The sequence below is a fragment of the Polistes fuscatus genome, unplaced genomic scaffold (genome assembly GCF_010416935.1).
Source record: "Polistes fuscatus isolate 324 unplaced genomic scaffold, CU_Pfus_HIC Scaffold25, whole genome shotgun sequence".
NCBI lineage: Eukaryota > Metazoa > Arthropoda > Insecta > Hymenoptera > Vespidae > Polistes > Polistes fuscatus.
Window position 1 is genome coordinate 1,756,603 of NW_025113102.1, and position 18,297 is coordinate 1,774,899.

Sequence of the window (18,297 nt, forward strand, 5' to 3'; positions counted from 1 at the left end):
TCTATCTTTTGACGACGAATTTTTAAACTTGTTTTATTTGTATTATTTCAAACGTGTGAATTATTATTCAACAAACAATTATTCAACAATTAAAATTCAACAAAATCTTTCTTGCTAAGAACAACGTTTTACAAATATTACAATTTATTTCGTTTCATTAGAATTAGTCGCGATAAAATAATCGAACAATGTATCCATCTTTTGACGACGAATTTTTAAACTTGTTTTATTTGTATTATTTCAAACGTGTGAATTATTATTCAACAAACAATTATTCAACAATTAAAATTCAACAAAATCTTTCTTGCTAAGAACAACGTTTTACAAATATTACAATTTATTTTGTTTCATTAGAATTAGTCGCGATAAAATAATCGAACAATGTATCCATCTTCTGACGACGAATATTAAAACTTGTTTTATTTGTATTATTTCAAAAGTGTGAATTATTATTCAACAAACAATTATTCAACAATTAAAATTCAACAAAATCTTTCTCGTTAAGAACAACGTTTTACAAATATTACAATTTATTTCGTTTCATTAGAATTAGTCGCGATAAAATAATCGAACAATGTATCTATCTTTTGACGACGAATTTTTAAACTTGTTTTATTTGTATTATTTCAAACGTGTAAATTATTATTCAACAAACAATTATTCAACAATTAAAATTCAACGAAATCTTTCTTGCTAAGAACAATGTTTTACAAATGTTACAATTTATTTCGTTTCATTAGAATTAGTCGCGATAAAATAATCGAACAATGTATCTATCTTTTGACGACGAATTTTTAAACTTGTTTTATTTGTATTATTTCAAACGTGTGAATTATTATTCAACAAACAATTATTCAACAATTAAAATTCAACGAAATCTTTCTTGCTAAGAACAACGTGTTACAAATATTACAATTTATTTCGTTTCATTAGAATTAGTCGCGATAAATAATCGAACAATGTATCTATCTTTTGACGACGAATTTTTAAACTTGTTTTATTTGTATTATTTCAAACGTGTGAATTATTATTCAACAAACAATTATTCAATAATTAAAATTCAACAAAATCTTTCTTGCTAAGAACAACGTTTTACAAATATTACAATTTATTTCGTTTCATTAGAATTAGTCGCGATAAAATAATCGAACAATGTATCCATCTTTTGACGACGAATTTTTAAACTTGTTTTATTTGTATTATTTCAAACGTGTGAATTATTATTCAACAAACAATTATTCAATAATTAAAATTCAACAAAATCTTTCTTGCTAAGAACAACGTGTTACAAATATTACAATTTATTTCGTTTCATTAGAATTAGTCGCGATAAAATAATCGAACAATTTATCTATCTTTTGACAAAGAATTTTAAACTTGTTTTATTTGTATTATTTCAAACGTGTGAGTTATTATTCAACAAACAATTATTCGATAATTAAAATTCAACAAAATCTTTCTCGCTAAGAACAACGTTTTACAAATATTACAATTTATTTCGTTTCATTAGAATTAGTCGCGATAAAATAATCGAACAATGTATCTATCTTTTGACGACGAATAATTAAACTTGTTTTATTTGTATTATTTCAAACGTGTGAATTATTATTCAACAAACAATTATTCAACAATTAAAATTCAACAAAATCTTTCTCGCTAAGAACAACGTTTTACAAATATTACAATTTATTTCGTTTCATTAGAATTAGTCGCGATTAAATAATCGAACAATGTATCCATCTTTTGACGACGAATAATTAAACTTGTTTTATTTGTATTATTTCAAACGTGTTAATTATTATTCAACAAACAATTATTCAACAATTAAAATTCAACAAAATCTTTCTCGCTAAGAACAACGTTTTACAAATATTACAATTTATTTCGTTTCATTAGAATTAGTCGCGATTAAATAATCGAACAATGTATCCATCTTTTGACGACGAATAATTAAACTTGTTTTATTTGTATTATTTCAAACGTGTTAATTATTATTCAACAAACAATTATTCAACAATTAAAATTCAACGAAATCTTTCTTGCTAAGAACAACGTGTTACAAATATTACAATTTATTTCGTTTCATTAGAATTAGTCGCGATAAAATAATCGAACAATGTATCTATCTTTTGACGACGAATTTTTAAACTTGTTTTATTTGTATTATTTCAAACGTGTGAATTATTATTCAACAAACAATTATTCAACAATTATAATTCAACAAAATCTTTCTTGCTAAGCACAACGTTTTACAATATTACAATTTATTTCGTTTCATTAAAATTAGTCGCGATAAAATAATCGAACAATTTATCCATCTTTTGACGACGAATTTTTAAACTTGTTTTATTTGTATTATTTCAAACGTGTGAATTATTATTCAGCAAACAATTATTCAATAATTAAAATTCAACAAAATCTTTCTTGCTAAGAACAACGTTTTACAAATATTACAATTTATTTCGTTTCATTAGAATTAGTCGCGATAAAATAATCGAACAATGTATCTATCTTTTGACGACGAATTTTTAAATTTGTTTTATTTGTATTATTTCAAACGTGTGAATTATTATTCAACAAACAATTATTCAATAATTAAAATTCAACAAAATCTTTCTTGCTAAGAACAACGTGTTACAAATATTACAATTTATTTCGTTTCATTAGAATTAGTCGCGATAAAATAATCGAACAATGTATCTATCTTTTGACAAAGAATTTTTAAACTTGTTTTATTTGTATTATTTCAAACGTGTGAATTATTATTCAACAAACAATTATTCAACAATTAAAATTCAACAAAATCTTTCTTGCTCAGAACAACGTGTTACAAATATTACAATTTATTTCGTTTCATTAGAATTAGTCGCGATAAAATAATCGAACAATGTATCCATCTTTTGACGACGAATTTTTAAACTTGTTTTATTTGTATTATTTCAAACGTGTGAATTATTATTCAACAAACAATTATTCAACAATTAAAATTCAACGAAATCTTTCTTGCTAAGAACAACGTTTTACAAATATTACAATTTATTTCGTTTCATTAGAATTAGTCGCGATAAAATAATCGAACAATTTATTCATCTTTTGACGACGAATTTTTAAACTTGTTTTATTGTATTATTTCAAACGTGTGTATTATTATTCAACAAACAATTATTCAACAATTAAAATTCAACAAAATCTTTCTTGCTAAGAGCAACGTGTTACAAATATTACAATTTTTTTCGTTTCATTAGAATTAGTCGAGATAAAATAATCGAACAATGTATCTATCTTTTGACGACGAATTTTTAAATTTGTTTTATTTGTATTATTTCAAACGTGTGAATTATTATTCAACAAACAATTATTCAATAATTAAAATTCAACAAAATCTTTCTTGCTAAGAACAACGTGTTACAAATATTACAATTTATTTCGTTTCATTAGAATTAGTCGCGATAAAATAATCGAACAATGTATCTATCTTTTGACAAAGAATTTTTAAACTTGTTTTATTTGTATTATTTCAAACGTGTGAATTATTATTCAACAAACAATTATTCAACAATTAAAATTCAACAAAATCTTTCTTGCTAAGAACAACGTTTTACAAATATTACAATTTATTTCGTTTCATTAGAATTAGTCGCGATAAAATAATCGAACAATGTATCCATCTTTTGACGACGAATTTTTAAACTTGTTTTATTTGTATTATTTCAAACGTGTGAATTATTATTCAACAAACAATTATTCAACAATTAAAATTCAACGAAATCTTTCTTGCTAAGAACAACGTTTTACAAATATTACAATTTATTTCGTTTCATTAGAATTAGTCGCGATAAAATAATCGAACAATTTATTCATCTTTTGACGACGAATTTTTAAACTTGTTTTATTTGTATTATTTCAAACGTGTGTATTATTATTCAACAAACAATTATTCAACAATTAAAATTCAACAAAATCTTTCTTGCTAAGAGCAACGTGTTACAAATATTACAATTTATTTCGTTTCATTAGAATTAGTCGCGATAAAATAATCGAACAATGTATCTATCTTTTGACGACGACGAATGGTAAGAAAGGATTGGAATAAAAAAAGAAAAGAAAAAAAAGAAAAAAGGTAAACGGTAGAGAAAAGAGTTCTTGAAAAAGATTGCCATGGGTTCACATACACCGGTAGAAAGATTCGTAGACCAAGTATACATAAGCCAGGACAAAGGGTTTGCAGGCTTAGGTAGCAAGCACACCATTTTTGTCGTCTTACTCGAATACATTGTTTGGAACCTGATTATCCGAGTCGTTAATAACCTTTTAAACGTTCCGAAGAAAAGAAAATAAGGTGGGAAAAGAAACTTCTTCCCCTAAAGAAACCATGGTAGAAATGTTAGATATTCTGTCGAAAATTACGAGATTATAATCTTAAGTGATTGTTACGTGTTTCCTGAAATCGTTGTTTATCTTCAATAATTTCTGTAATTGAGAAAAATATTTCATTCGTCGTCGTACATAACGGCGAGAGAAAAGAGAAGAAGAGAAGAAGAGAAAGGAAGAAGGGACTCACCCTGTTTGTCTCTCTCTCTCTCTTTTAACGAGAGAGGGGTACCTTACACATGTCTAGGGATCTACGAGGCCCCGAAAATGGGTCCGTAAAGCTAGTCTCGGTGGGGCCGCTCGCATATGGTGGAAGCTACGTATGTAACCCGTACATATCTATATATACATATACATATATATATATATACACGCGTACTTACACAAAAAAGAACTCGTGGTAATAGCCAGGTGTTTCAAAGGTGAGGCTATGGGGTGCTCCTCGCCTCGAGAGGCGGCAGAACAAAAAAACAAACCAGCTTCCTTCCGATGGGGCTACCTCCCATCGGCTGAGCCACACGGTATACGTGGAGTACACATGCGCACACCTAGACAAGGTGTGCCGTAATAATTATACAGATTTATTCGAACGGGCCAACTGAACGACGACGAGCATTACATATACCGACTAGTTAAACGTTTCTACAAAATATATATATATGTATAACATGGTGAACTCAAAGAAACTCGTACATAAGTACTTACTTCCACGATCATCGAGTCACACCTTTCATTGATCTTCTTTCCTACCGTGTAATTTTCCATTTGATTGTAGAAGATCCGTTAAGTAAATTATATGAATCATAGAATAATATACCAAACATTATCCGTGTATTTAAAGACAACATCCGTTTTAAGTTTGTCTATTAGATTTCAAATTTCAAATATTTCCTAAAAATATTCAAATATCATAAAAAGTGTAAACGAACAGAGAGATAAAGAAGGATAGATAAAGAAATGAAAATAACTTGAAAAGAAATTTTCTTCTCTATAATCTATAAATTAACGTACACATTCTTTCCAGCCACCACTTAAAAAATACCGGTGACAAAATCTATTCCGAAAGATCATCGTAACCGCTTCGAAAGGGTTGTGTTTTTTTATGAGACCTGCTTGTAGTATCGAAGCATTACTTGTTAGAAAAAGAACACATATTTTGTTAGCAACCTGCGCAATTTTTGGACCAGTCTAGTTGGAATTGGAGGGAGGGTGACCGTGGATAGAAAAGCCAACGTCCGTTCTCTCTTTCTCTCTTTCTCTCTCTCTCTTTTTCTCTCTCTTTTTATTTCGCTAGATTTGCACGTATAGGATATAAGCGGCCAAACAAAAGGTGAGGCGAGTTAACGCGCCCAACATTTGGTATAATTTAGGAGCACCTTTCGAGGCTACTTCTCTCCCTCTCTCTCTCTCTCTCTCTCTCTCTCTTTATTCTTTATCTTTTTTTACGCAATGAAGAGAGAACGAAAGAAGAAAGAAACGGAATAGCTCACCGGAACCAGCGGTAGCTTACCGGAATAACCGGATGAGATGCAGGTCTCTCGTCGTCTGCTTCGTCTCCTTCCCCCTCCCCCCCCCTCCTCACCCCCTTTTCTCTCTTTGCGGTTCTCCCTCTTATTTCGGCACTCTTCGTTCTCTTTCTCAGAATATTTTTTGACGGATCGGGCCTGAATACGCAAGGGAAGGGATACATCGTTTGCTGGAAGGCAGGTAAAGATATACCTTGTATGTATATATATATATATATGTATATATATGTATATGTATGTATATATGTACATATATATACATATAGTATGTCTAGTCGAAGAGACAGATAGCTTCTACGAAAGGTACCTTTCTTAAGAGCATACTTTAAAGCATGCAAAGCAGGTAGATGATTCGCTGACTAACGACCGGTGCACGATTCATCCTTTCTCCTCTCTCGTTTTTTAAGGAATAAGAGAGAAAGAGAAAAAAAATAAGGAAGGGAAAAATATAGCACGTATAACCGAAGATTTTCTCCTTCCTTATTCCTTTCATTCTTTAGTTTGGTTAGATGCCTCGCACAAGTGGCGGATTATGAAAAGAAAAAGAAAAGTTAGACGAAAACGACGACGATGGCTATCATCGATGCTCAATAACCTTTTTTTAGGGAAAGAAGAATATTTTCATGGTCTCTGTCTTCTTCTCACACTTACACGCACACAAACTATTGTAAAAGGAAGTTACAACGTTAATAGAATGTAGGCCATTTTAGTGGCGGCAGGTATGTCAAAATCGTTGTTGGAATTCGTTTGTGGATCCTTGTTGTCTCTCGTATTTTTCATAGAGAAAATCTGTCCGTGCGTTGAATTTTATTGGCGCATAAATGCGTTACGCTTTTATGACCACCCACGGGAGGAGGTTGGTGTAGTTATAAATCGCGACTAGTTTCTTAATTAATACGAGATAAACGTCGTATCGTCGACGAAGCGTCGTCTATTCATGTATCACGTCGAACAAGGAATATCGAGTTACAAAAGATATTATCATAAAATTGTCTTAGAAAGAGAAGCAGAAAGAGAGAGAGAGAGAGATAGTGAGCATGTTTCAGGTATCGGTAGCTCAGTCTCTTTGTTTCTCCTTTATTACGAAATGATCGGGCGGTCTCGTGCGCGAATGCGCAAGCAAGCAACCATTGGAAACTAGTCCAAAGAATATAAAGTGTTACGCGAACGAGCTGTTTACGACGACAAGTACAAGGGTCCTTCGTCAAAAATCTTTTCAGTCCAATCTTTCTTCGAGCATCGAGTTGCCGTGCCTTACCACCACCAGTACCCGATGTTTATCATTTTACGAACGCCTGATTATTCGAATGATCTCGTTCTCGCGACTAAAACAATTTCGTTAACGAGACCAAAAAAAACTAGAAAAAGTTGATCTTTGAATGATCGTTATTGGAAGAACGAGACCTTCGACGGGTCTGCCTTGCTATTTGCTTTATCTAAATCTAAACTTTATGCTGTTAATATAAAATCATATACTTTCCAATTGTGTATTCTTTCGTAAAAGATAAAACGTTAAGAAGAAGAAGAAGACAGAGGCGAGATAAATCATACGCAACGAGAAGAAACTCGGGTTTCTTCTTCTGAGGAGGAGGTTTTAGGTCACGTGTCGAGATCACCAAGAGAGCAAGCCAATTCTTATCCTCTCGTTCGCGAAAATGGCAGCGCGTGCTCGCTCTTGGGGCCCGTGAATCCAACGTGGTGTCGAGTAGGCGCGCGCGTTCGCTGACGCTGCCAGCACGCTCTCCTTCTAACAAGAGGGAGGGGGGGGATCCACCCGTACGTGTAGGTTTCAGCACGCGTGGGCGATGCTGCGGCACGCGACACGACCGTTACGTTCGAAACTGGCGCTGGCAAAAGAGGAGTAGGAGGAGAAGAAGAAACGGGGGCAGGGGAACTGAAATTCAGCGAGGGGAAGAAGAACGAGTGACGAATCGCTGTATCCTCGCACGAACGCACACGCACTCACGCAAAGTTACGACGCGCTTACAAGGTTCAAGTATGAAGAAAGAAACGGTACGTGAGCGACGCTCCTGTACCCAAACAGAGAGAATAAGATAGAGAGATAGAGTGAGAGAGAGTGAGTGGGGGTAAAAGAAGAGCCAGGTAGATCGAACGGAAATTCGAGTGGAAAAATTTGTGCGCGCAAGATACTGCACACGTGTGTAACAACGATAACGTGTAACGAGGGGTGGAGAGGGTGGGTGGTCGTTTAGAGGAGAGTAGGCCCAGTAGCATCTGCGCTCTCTTCCGCGCAGTGCGCTGCGCGAGAAAAATCTCGTAAGCGGGCAAACGCCTCGGCAGCAATAGAAAGAGAGGGAATGAGAAGAACGAGGGAAAAAAAGGGAGTGGGGAAGCGTAGCGCGGGACAATCGCGTCGCACTCACAAATATCCTGCACCTCCTGCCCTGTGGAGCCTAGCTTGCGCAGCCTAAAGAGTGGGGAAGAACGCACGAGCTATCGGAACAGATGGCTCCTCCGTGATTGGTCGACGGCCCGTGACCGGCCGTCCCCCATTGGCGAGCGCGCGGGGCCCCTGGCCCCGATTGGTTCGTCTACACGTGCAGGCCACCTGCATCTGAAATGGTGGGAAGTGTATAAAAGAGGCCCTACAGTTCCCCCTGCCGTCAGAGACCGACCGGCTTGCAGCTGAACCGCTTCAACAGTTGTGCTGGGACTTCTTATGAGTTAACATCAATATTTCTTTCTGTAGTCATCCTTCTCATTTCCTTCGCTCGGTCTGTAACGAAACGAGGCGGAGAATATAAACGTAGTGCCATACGTCAAGGAAGGAAGTTAGTGTGTGAAATAGTGCAGTGACATTAATCACCTTATCAAGGATTATTATTTATACTTCTTGCATTGACATTATTGCGTTTTAAGCTCATGAACGTATTATTGTATAGTGTGGAAGAATTTTGGTTTACGTGCCACTCAAAAAATTGGATTAACTGGTGACTGCCTTCGCGGTATATCAATTACCTGCGAAGAGCAAAATTATTTTCACCAAGAAACCGTTGCTTCTCCAAGGCCCAAATATGTTTGTCGAAGAGGTGCCTCGTAGCTTCGTGAAGAAAAACAACAGTTATAGTCACTGTCCGCTTAAAAAGCGACCAGTGCTTGTGATCAACGAGGATGTTCCAAAAGTGATCAAAGGTTTGTCTCGTATCTTGCATATTTTTTTTTCATTCGTACGAACAAACATTCATTCGCGTAATATTTTTTCTTTTTACTTTCTAAATGAACGGGATTTCATTGATCAGTCTTTTGTTCCGGTATTCTTAAAATAAAATATTATTTCTATGAACGGAAATGTTACTCATCAGTCGATATATGCATATATGCGTAGTGCGCCGTTAATAATAGGCACGAGAATACAAAGTGCATACGCGATAAATGATTACATTTTTCTGACTTTAAAATTTTCGTAATAGATCTTATTAGAATAATATGAATTTTAAGAAATCAATTATCTCTTAAACGTATACAATCGGATTGTGAGTCATCCAATTTTTTCCAATACTGCAACTTAATTCATATATTAATTCAGAATTTTTTTTCTTTTTTTTTTTTTTTATGCAAGTGGCAATTAATATATGCATTTACGTATATGTGTTTACGTTCATCCTATGCTGATCATGTATTTTTCAATATACATTCTTTCGTATATGACAATACACTTTCCGTACGCGTATATATATACATTATATCAAATCAAAAATGTTAAAATTCTTTACGAATATTCGAGCAGCGAGTTTAAAGTCTATTTTTATTTTTCTTATTCAGAAGAAATCATCGACGTGGTAACGGATGATGTTTCCGAGCCCGAAAACTTGAGCACAAAACCAGAAGATCTAAGTAGACATGCCGAGCGTCGTTTAAGTCAACCACAACAACAGCATCAACAACAACAACAATCATTGCAACAGCAAGAACGACAACGAGAAGAAATTGAAAAACAACAGCAGTTTATTTTTTATCATCAGCAGCTGCGGGAACAGCAGCATCTGATAACGCCGGAACAGTTATCGCTTCAGTTTCCACCAAAGCCGCCGTCACCTTCGACGATTCAAACATCTCCTATCTCATTGAGAACTACCTCGCCATCGGTGCATCCTCATCACCATATTCTTCACCCGGTGAATTTCCATCATCACAATCATTTCCCCACGAAGGCAATCACGCCGCCGGCTGGGATCGCACCAATCCATCCTGTGGCAAAGAAAGCTCGCATCGAAGTTATCCAGCATGAAAGTTCCTCATCAAGGGTGGTAACAGGTACGACATCGTCGACGGATACGGCTTCGGATACGGACGCGGATACTGGCACGGGTACGGCCACGGCCACGGGCACGGGCACGGGTACGGGTACGGCTGCGGTTTCAGCTAGTTCGGCACCGCTTCATTTCATAGTTAGTAAAGCGTCCTTGGAGCCGTTGAACCTGAACACTCCGGTCGAGCCGTCAACTCATTACGCGACATCGACGTGGGCTAATTCCGCGCCTATCTATCCACCTCACTATCTGCCCTATCCAGCAACCTACAGATATCATTCCGGGGCTCCCTCGGATCTCTATCAATCTTTTCCTTTACCATCTTATACGCAAACATTCCCGGAAGATCCTACATCGGTCTCGCCACCTCCGCACATCGCTCTGACCTGTCCAACAATCCAGAGACCAATTGCCAGGAGTTACAATCACTGGGCCAATCCTGATCAATGCGGTCTTTCCCCTACTAGTTCCTTGGAATCGGGATCTCTGAGGTCACCTCCACCGGTCACTCCTGAAGATTTGTCTTCTCCAGGAAGTGAAAGTGGAAGGTCTTCCACCGATAGTACTTCGGCTGGTCCAACGGTCGACAATGCCAAGATCAAAAAGAACTCGTCCTCTTCGTCTTCTACTGCCAACTCCCCACCTGTTCCTTCCCAAAGGCATCAGTGTAAACATTGCGGAAAATCTTATTCCACGTTTTCGGGAATTTCTAAGCATTATCATTTCCACTGTGCCGCAACGGATGCCCAAAAGAAATCATTTTCTTGCAAGTCTTGTAATAAGGTTTACGTTAGTCTCGGTGCACTTAAAATGCATATCAGAACGCACACGCTCCCATGCAAGTGTACGACCTGCGGCAAAGCGTTCTCCAGGCCATGGCTACTTCAAGGGCATATCAGAACTCATACCGGGGAAAAGCCGTTCAGTTGTCAGCACTGCAATCGCGCGTTCGCCGACAGGAGCAATCTCCGTGCTCATTTGCAAACTCATAGCGAGGTAAAGAAGTATTCTTGCTCGTCCTGTAGGAAGACGTTCAGTCGAATGTCTTTGCTGTCGAAGCATCAGGAAGGTGGTTGCCCTGGTACAAGCGTTGCGATAGGCTACGACCATCTATAAATAATTATGAAAAATATTAAAATCGAGAAAGCCGAGAGTCTTCTGCGTTTCACACAGATCTTGAAAACACACGTGAAAGGGCAAACGCGTTTTAGAAAAATCGATTTTAATTCGAAGACTCTCGCGTTCATTTTTTTTTTTTTTTTGATATATTTTTCGTATCCGACAGTGCCTTTTTCGGGAAAACGACGAATCGAAAAATAAGTTATTGACGAAACGTAAGTTTAAACTTAAACTTCGATTAAAATTCGATTCAACGACTCGAAATTTAATCGAAGTCTCCGGAGACTTTAACGAGCGGTCGCAAATGAATTTACGTTGAGATTATTTCAACGACGATGATTCGCTGTTTTCTTCTCTTTCTCTCTCTCTCTCTCTCTCTCTCTCTCTCTCTCATCAATCTATCAAAAATCTAAATCGATCGCCGAGAATACGATAGCAAATATTCTTCACGTTTTCTCTTAACACTTGTTCGATTAAAAAATATAGTAATATTCCTTCGGTATTATCTACCGTCATTCGTTGTAAATATATCTTCAGATTGGGTGTAAGCGAGTGAGAATATTATTACGAGTGTGTGTGTGTAAAAAAAAGAAAAAAAAAATATCGATGTGTTGCCCGTACGTAGGGTAGCGGCGTACGCTTGTCTCTCTTACTTTAAACAAATTGATTGAAAGGTTGCTTGTACCCTTTTTTGATCACGAAAAGAAGAGGAACGGGAAAAAAGCGTTCAAAGTTACCGCTCGACGCGGTCCCGTGAAGTCGCCGTGCCATTTTCTTTCTTTTTTTCTATTTCTATTTTTTTCCATTTATATATATTCGTCATATTTCTTTTATATTTTATATTCGTTCGTTCGAAATTTTGAGATCAAAATCTATGGTAAATATATACCAAAATGTTCCATTATATATTTGCCAAATTGACTGAAGAAATTCGGAAATAAAATGAAATTTGTGTTGTCATTATTGTAGGTTGGTCGAAAGAAAAAGTGTCTAATATTTGAAAAGGCTTATAGTACTTATCGGAAGGAATACAAAATATATTCTAATCAAACATTGATCCTAAAATCAATCCTTCCGATATAAATTAACCTTTTATTATTTTACGAGCATACGATATCGTAAGGAGGAGTAGTCTCTTGGCAACAAATTGAATGTAAACGAAGAAATTTCGTGTAAAAATACAACGAATTCTATGATTGTCAAGATGTGTACATTTGTTTGCTTTGTCACGAATGCGTGTACAGCAGTGGTGTTGTTCATTTCTATGCGCTATTAAATAATATTTTTTGTTTTGTTTCGTCAAAGTGCCATCGACGACAAACCAACCTACCACTGTATATAAAATAAGACGTTTAACGATTACTTAATAAGACAGAAAAAAACGAAATAACGATATATTTTTAAACATTTACAAAATTATTATTCATCGGCCGACGTCAAGCGGTGTTAGACGGCGTCGAGTCTAATTATATTTTTTCGTTTATTTCTCTTATTTGTTCGTTTCTATTTCCTTTTGTATTCTTCTTACGTTTATCCGAATTCATATGTTACCTTTAAAACGAGTAAAATTCGTTAATTCATGAAATAATCTCAGTTAAAATCATCTAATCAAATTCTTTCTAACATGCTTTTTCCTAAAAAGTTTCATCGATTCGTATAAAATCTATGTTTTTTTTTCATGGATTAAATTAATTATACACTTTTAATGGTAACACGTACACCGCTCACTTTCAAGTTACTCGAAGAAACTAGTCATTGTATCATATAGTATACGTAACTAGAACAAGAGCGACTCGCTATTCGGGAAAAAGACAAAGAACAAAGTTTTACTTTTCGTCTATGAAAGATTAAAGAATAATAAAAAATAGACGAAAAATTGATAATGTCGTGCTTGCTAAGCAGACGAGTCGATGTTTTGTTGATCATTTTGAACGCAAAAGATGAACTAAATATTGCTTGAAAAGCAGACGAGCCGTCGTCCCGTTTAATCGTTGTGTCTATTATAAAAATAGATCAACCAATTGGGGGCGAGTACCACTATTTTCTAGTTCTGTAAAAAAAAAAAAAAAGCAAATACTATTAAGATATAAATACTGGCTATATATAGAGATATTTTATATGAAATAAAATGATATAGATCTTCAACTTGAATGTTATTTCTTTATTTTTTTTTACTCTGGATTTTATCCATCATCCTTTCCCCCATAAACAATATAAAATTCTCTTTTAATTTTATTACTAAAAAAATAAAAAAAAACTTAGTAAATAAAATAAATAAAATTCTGTTAGAATTATTTCAAACGTACGACACCGAGAGCAGTTTTTATGTTCAAGAATAAAATGATACGAGGAGGAAAAGTATCATCGAAAACATCGAACGATTCTCGAGTAAGTTTTTAATCTTAAGATAGAAACAATCTTCCCATGATAAAAGCATTTTATTACTAAAAAAATAAAAAAAAACTTAGTAAATAAAATAAATAAAATTCTGTTAGAATTATTTCAAACGTACGACACCGAGAGCAGTTTTTATGATCAAGAATAAAATGATACGAGGAGGGAAAGTATCATCGAAGGGGGGACGAAAACATCGAACGATTCTCGAGTAAGTTTTTAATCTTAAGATAGAAACAATCTTCCCATGATAAAAGCAAATTTATTCTCTTTCGACGAGCCTAATTCTATTTGGTTTGATATTCAAAGGAGGAACGATCGAATCGGGCACGTTTAAATATTTCTCGTTGTACGACACGTGCGTATGCACAACCAAGTAATTACATCTATTCGAAAGGGATTCGGTATATATATATAGTTGGTTGCTAAATAATTTCAACGAGAGAGTTACGGCTGTTCGAGATACTCGCGTATTCGCGGAGTTTGTTGGAATCGAAAGGGGCGTAATAGTGCGAGACCATAATTAATTGATCCAGAGATTTGATCTACATAATACGCTTGCAATAATGTTAACTCGTTAAAACTGATTTCTTAGAAATATTAATAAAATAGTTTGGCATAAATCAAAATCGTATTAATCTATCTGACTATCAATCTACTCGGATATATCGAATAAGAAAGATTGAAAATATCCGGTATCTTTATCAAACTTGTTAATTTCATTCGATTTTTATCATAGCGGTGGTTACATATTTAACACTTTACGATACATGAGACAATTCGGAGAGTCTCATTAATGCAAACATAAGATTTATCGTCAGCATAAAGTAACGTCGTACGTTTATTCATACGGCGAAAGTATGTAGGTACATAAAATAATATCGATAGAGGATGACAGGACGTCGTAAACGGCTACCCATATTATACGCTGCTGAAAATTACAACGCAACTAACCGACGACAGGTAGTTTAACATAAAATAAGCCGTAATCTCTGTTACGAGTTACATTTGGGCACGCGAACGACGAAGGATGATCGACGATCCCTTCGATTACTGGCCTTTCGGGATCGTTTAGATGCTGCTAAGAAGAGGTTCAAAGGTGCAAGGAAAGGAGTTAGAATTTATCTCGCTTACGTGCACGCGCGCACATGTTTGTAACACCGCGTAGAAAGCTGTAAAACGTGACACACAATAGACTTTTAGCAAAGCAAACAACATATGGCATGGAAACGGTGCTACGAAAACGCATTGAATCGTTCTCGAACACACCAGGCCAATGGGCTGCTACCTGCACTAAGTATTTAACGTGCATTTGCCGATTCAATCAGCCGTGCCAGACTTTTCGTTAAGAGAGGAGAAGGGAGAGCTTTTTGTTCCGCGATCTTTCGCCCATATGGGTGCCCTGCAGTAACTTCCACAAGCTGCATCAGTATCGACTGATATTCCATGGAAAGACAGTTACATCTAACGGTAATTACGATAGTGCACAATAAACAATTTTCTAATTCTACTTTATGATTTATTTATTCTTCAAAAATAAATATCAACGCATACAGGATGTTTCATAAATGCATTTCATTACTTCTCTACACGTTAAAACAAGTTAAAAATATAATATGAACATATGTCCAATGTGTACCTTTGTTTTCGAGTTATAGAATGAGTTCCAGGTGTCTGTCCCTTACTCCTAGTCATTCAAACAAAATGAATGAAAATATTTTATGATCTAAAATTCTACGTTCAGAGAAATTTTCATGGTATAATAAAAATGGCCTTCTAACTTTCACAACATTATCAGATTTACGACGGACTTTTGTATAGAATCTCATTGATTTTTCAAAAAAGAGAGGATTGATTTTGTTAAATCAATGTGAAGTCGAATCAATGGTAGAAATCGAAAGAAAAGTCACGCATTTGAAATCGTATTTAACATGGACAATAATAGGATAATTTATATTCGATGAAATTCTTTCCTAAACGAGAGGCACGAATTATTTTCACGAAGAGGAATTCAATTAGTAATGAAATCTTTTCGGTAGAAACATATATATATATATATAGTTGCATAGCATGTAAACCTAAAAATACGGCGTAATCGAGAATTCGAGGCACGCTCGAGAATATCTTCGTTTGACCGACAGGTGTTCTCCTTTTTTCGAGTAGCGGACGAGTCGAATCCGCGATAGCGATGTGTATCCACGTACGCGACATACCGGCTCGAACGAACACGAGGCAAGAAAGTGTGGAAGCAAAAGCTACCTCGATCCTTGGGCTTTTATGGCGAGTGGTTCGATCGAACAGGTGCGTTGGTTGGTGCGTCCGTACTCTCGGTTTTAAAGCTTCTATTATAAACGCGTGTGTAGTCGTAGTCCTATATACGAACGAGTAGTATCCGGATCAAGCAAGTATTTACCTGCAAATACGTATATCACCGTCGTGTGTACTTTAAAAAAAAAAAAAAAAACCTTCTTCACGAAAAGGAAACAAAAAAATACGTAGGAGTGAGCGTGCAAAAGGCTAAAATTACGACAAAAGATCGTAACGTCGCAACTTCCGTCCTAACTAAATGAGATCTCACGTCGAGTTCACGGAGATTTTTTCGTACAATGGGATTGGGGGGGTTGAGACTGAAAGAAAAATATGCGAGTGAATTCCTGGAAGAATTATCCTTTATTTTTCTTTACTTTCCAATGTAGAACTATAAGAATATTATACAAAGAACATAGTGACAATCGATTCGTACAATACTTTTTATACCTGTTATAGACAAACGGAATATTTGTCTATGTTGTATTCAATAAATAGAAAATTCTATTTTCTTAGTCCTTTGACAAAAAATACATACCTGAAAATTATTCAAACGTTAATAGACATCTTTGAATAACCTATTGTTCACGTTAAATCAAGATTTATGATGGAGAAAGTTAATTGGTAAAGACAATTTTTCCTTTGAGGTAACATCTGTGCTTAATAGAATGATTCCTACGATTTCGAAAAAAGAAATGTATTCATAAAAAAGAGAAGGTAAAATTCGTATTGACTTCTGAACAAAAAAAACAATAAAAAAAGGTTATAAATTTTGTCCCTATCTGTTTTCGTTTATATAAATATATTTTTGTCTTGAATTTTTATTTATTTTTATATTTTTGTTTTTTTTTTTTCGTATTCCTTCGACACGGTAGGTCTCGTAAAAGATCGGAACAGAGAGATGCGAAGAAGAAATCCCACGACCTTCGACATAGGCCGATACAGAAAAGTCGGGACGATATTGACCCCGGTTAAAATCGAGCGTACCTTTCGAGAAAGATAGAGGAGAGGAGATGTGGCACACCTGACCACACGGTGAACTTGCCATGAAAGATAGAGCGAGACGAAGCGAGTTTCTTTCATCGCTTCCCGGAAGAGACTCTCGTCTCTTCTTGCAACCCTTCTTTACTCACCGTGGTAGTACGTGTCCTATTGTGTGTATCGGTGCTTTTGGTAGCACCAGGTGTACCGAGAAGAGTGTGCAAAGTCCCCCCTGCCCCCTGCGCGCGCGACCGTTCACAAGTTTCTTCCTCGAAAAACGTGATCGTCGATAACGAGAATAAGCTCGCGAAGGCCCCGATCGCGAGGCCCCGATGCTCTTTCGTTCTTCTCACAATGCCGATCACTCGAGAAACCGACGTGGTGTTTCGGTAAGAGGGACACGATGTGATCAACGATGACAGCTAACTAACTCCTAGCTTTACTACCTTTATTCGATATTTATTTGTACCTTTTAATACGGATCGTTGTGTCATTTGAAACATTGAATCGTAACAATTGTCAAAGTTATTTTTTCGTAGTAAAGAGTAACGAGATTTTTTAGGCCGAACGTTACTTTGAAACTGCATAATGGATTTATTTTTTATTTTAATACGGATTTTATTTTACACGGATTTATTTTAATACTGATCGTTGTCATTTTAAACATTGAATCGTAACAATTGTCAAAGTTATTTTTTCGTAGTAAAGAGTAACGAGATTTTTTAGGCCGAACGTTACTTTGAAACTGCATAATGGATTTATTTTTTATTTTAATACGGATTTTATTTTACACGGATTTATTTTAATACGGATCGTTGTCATTTGAAACATTGAATCGTAACAATTGTCAAAGTTATTTTTTCGTAGTAAAGAGTAACGAGATTTTTTAGGCCGAACGTTACTTTGAAACTGCATAATGGATTTATTTTTTATTTTAATACGGATTTTATTTTACACGGATTTATTTTAATACGGATCGTTGTCATTTGAAACATTGAATCGTAACAATTGTCAAAGTTATTTTTTCGTTGTAAAGAATAACGAGATTTTTTAGGCCGAATCAAAAGTTTCTACATTATATTGTATCGAAACGTTACTTTGAAACTGCATAATGGATTGTTCTTAAATTTATTTTACAAATATTCATTAAAAAAGTGTACGAACTTTTGTTTCATCCTAATATTATGAGAATTTAGTTAGAGTTAGATACAACACGTTGGTTAGAAATTTCATCTAAAAGTCTTTGATGAAAGGTAACATCCAGAGAGAGGGAGATAGAAAAAGAAAAACGTAGGAGTATAATTAATAAATTCATAAGTAGGTAAGAG

At 35.2% G+C, this 18,297-nt stretch overlaps 1 protein-coding gene across 1 annotated transcript; it reads left to right on the forward strand.

Annotated features, from left to right (window-relative positions):
- Positions 1 to 8,539: 8,539 nt before the first annotated feature.
- Positions 8,540 to 11,661, forward strand: LOC122518516 (protein escargot-like). The gene is made up of 2 exons (XM_043637489.1): positions 8,540 to 9,050; positions 9,681 to 11,661. The coding sequence occupies exons 1-2, from the start codon at positions 8,933 to 8,935 to the stop codon at positions 11,282 to 11,284; spliced, it is 1,722 nt and encodes a 573-aa protein (XP_043493424.1). The 5' UTR covers positions 8,540 to 8,932; the 3' UTR covers positions 11,285 to 11,661.
- The last annotated feature ends 6,636 nt before the right edge of the window (positions 11,662 to 18,297 follow it).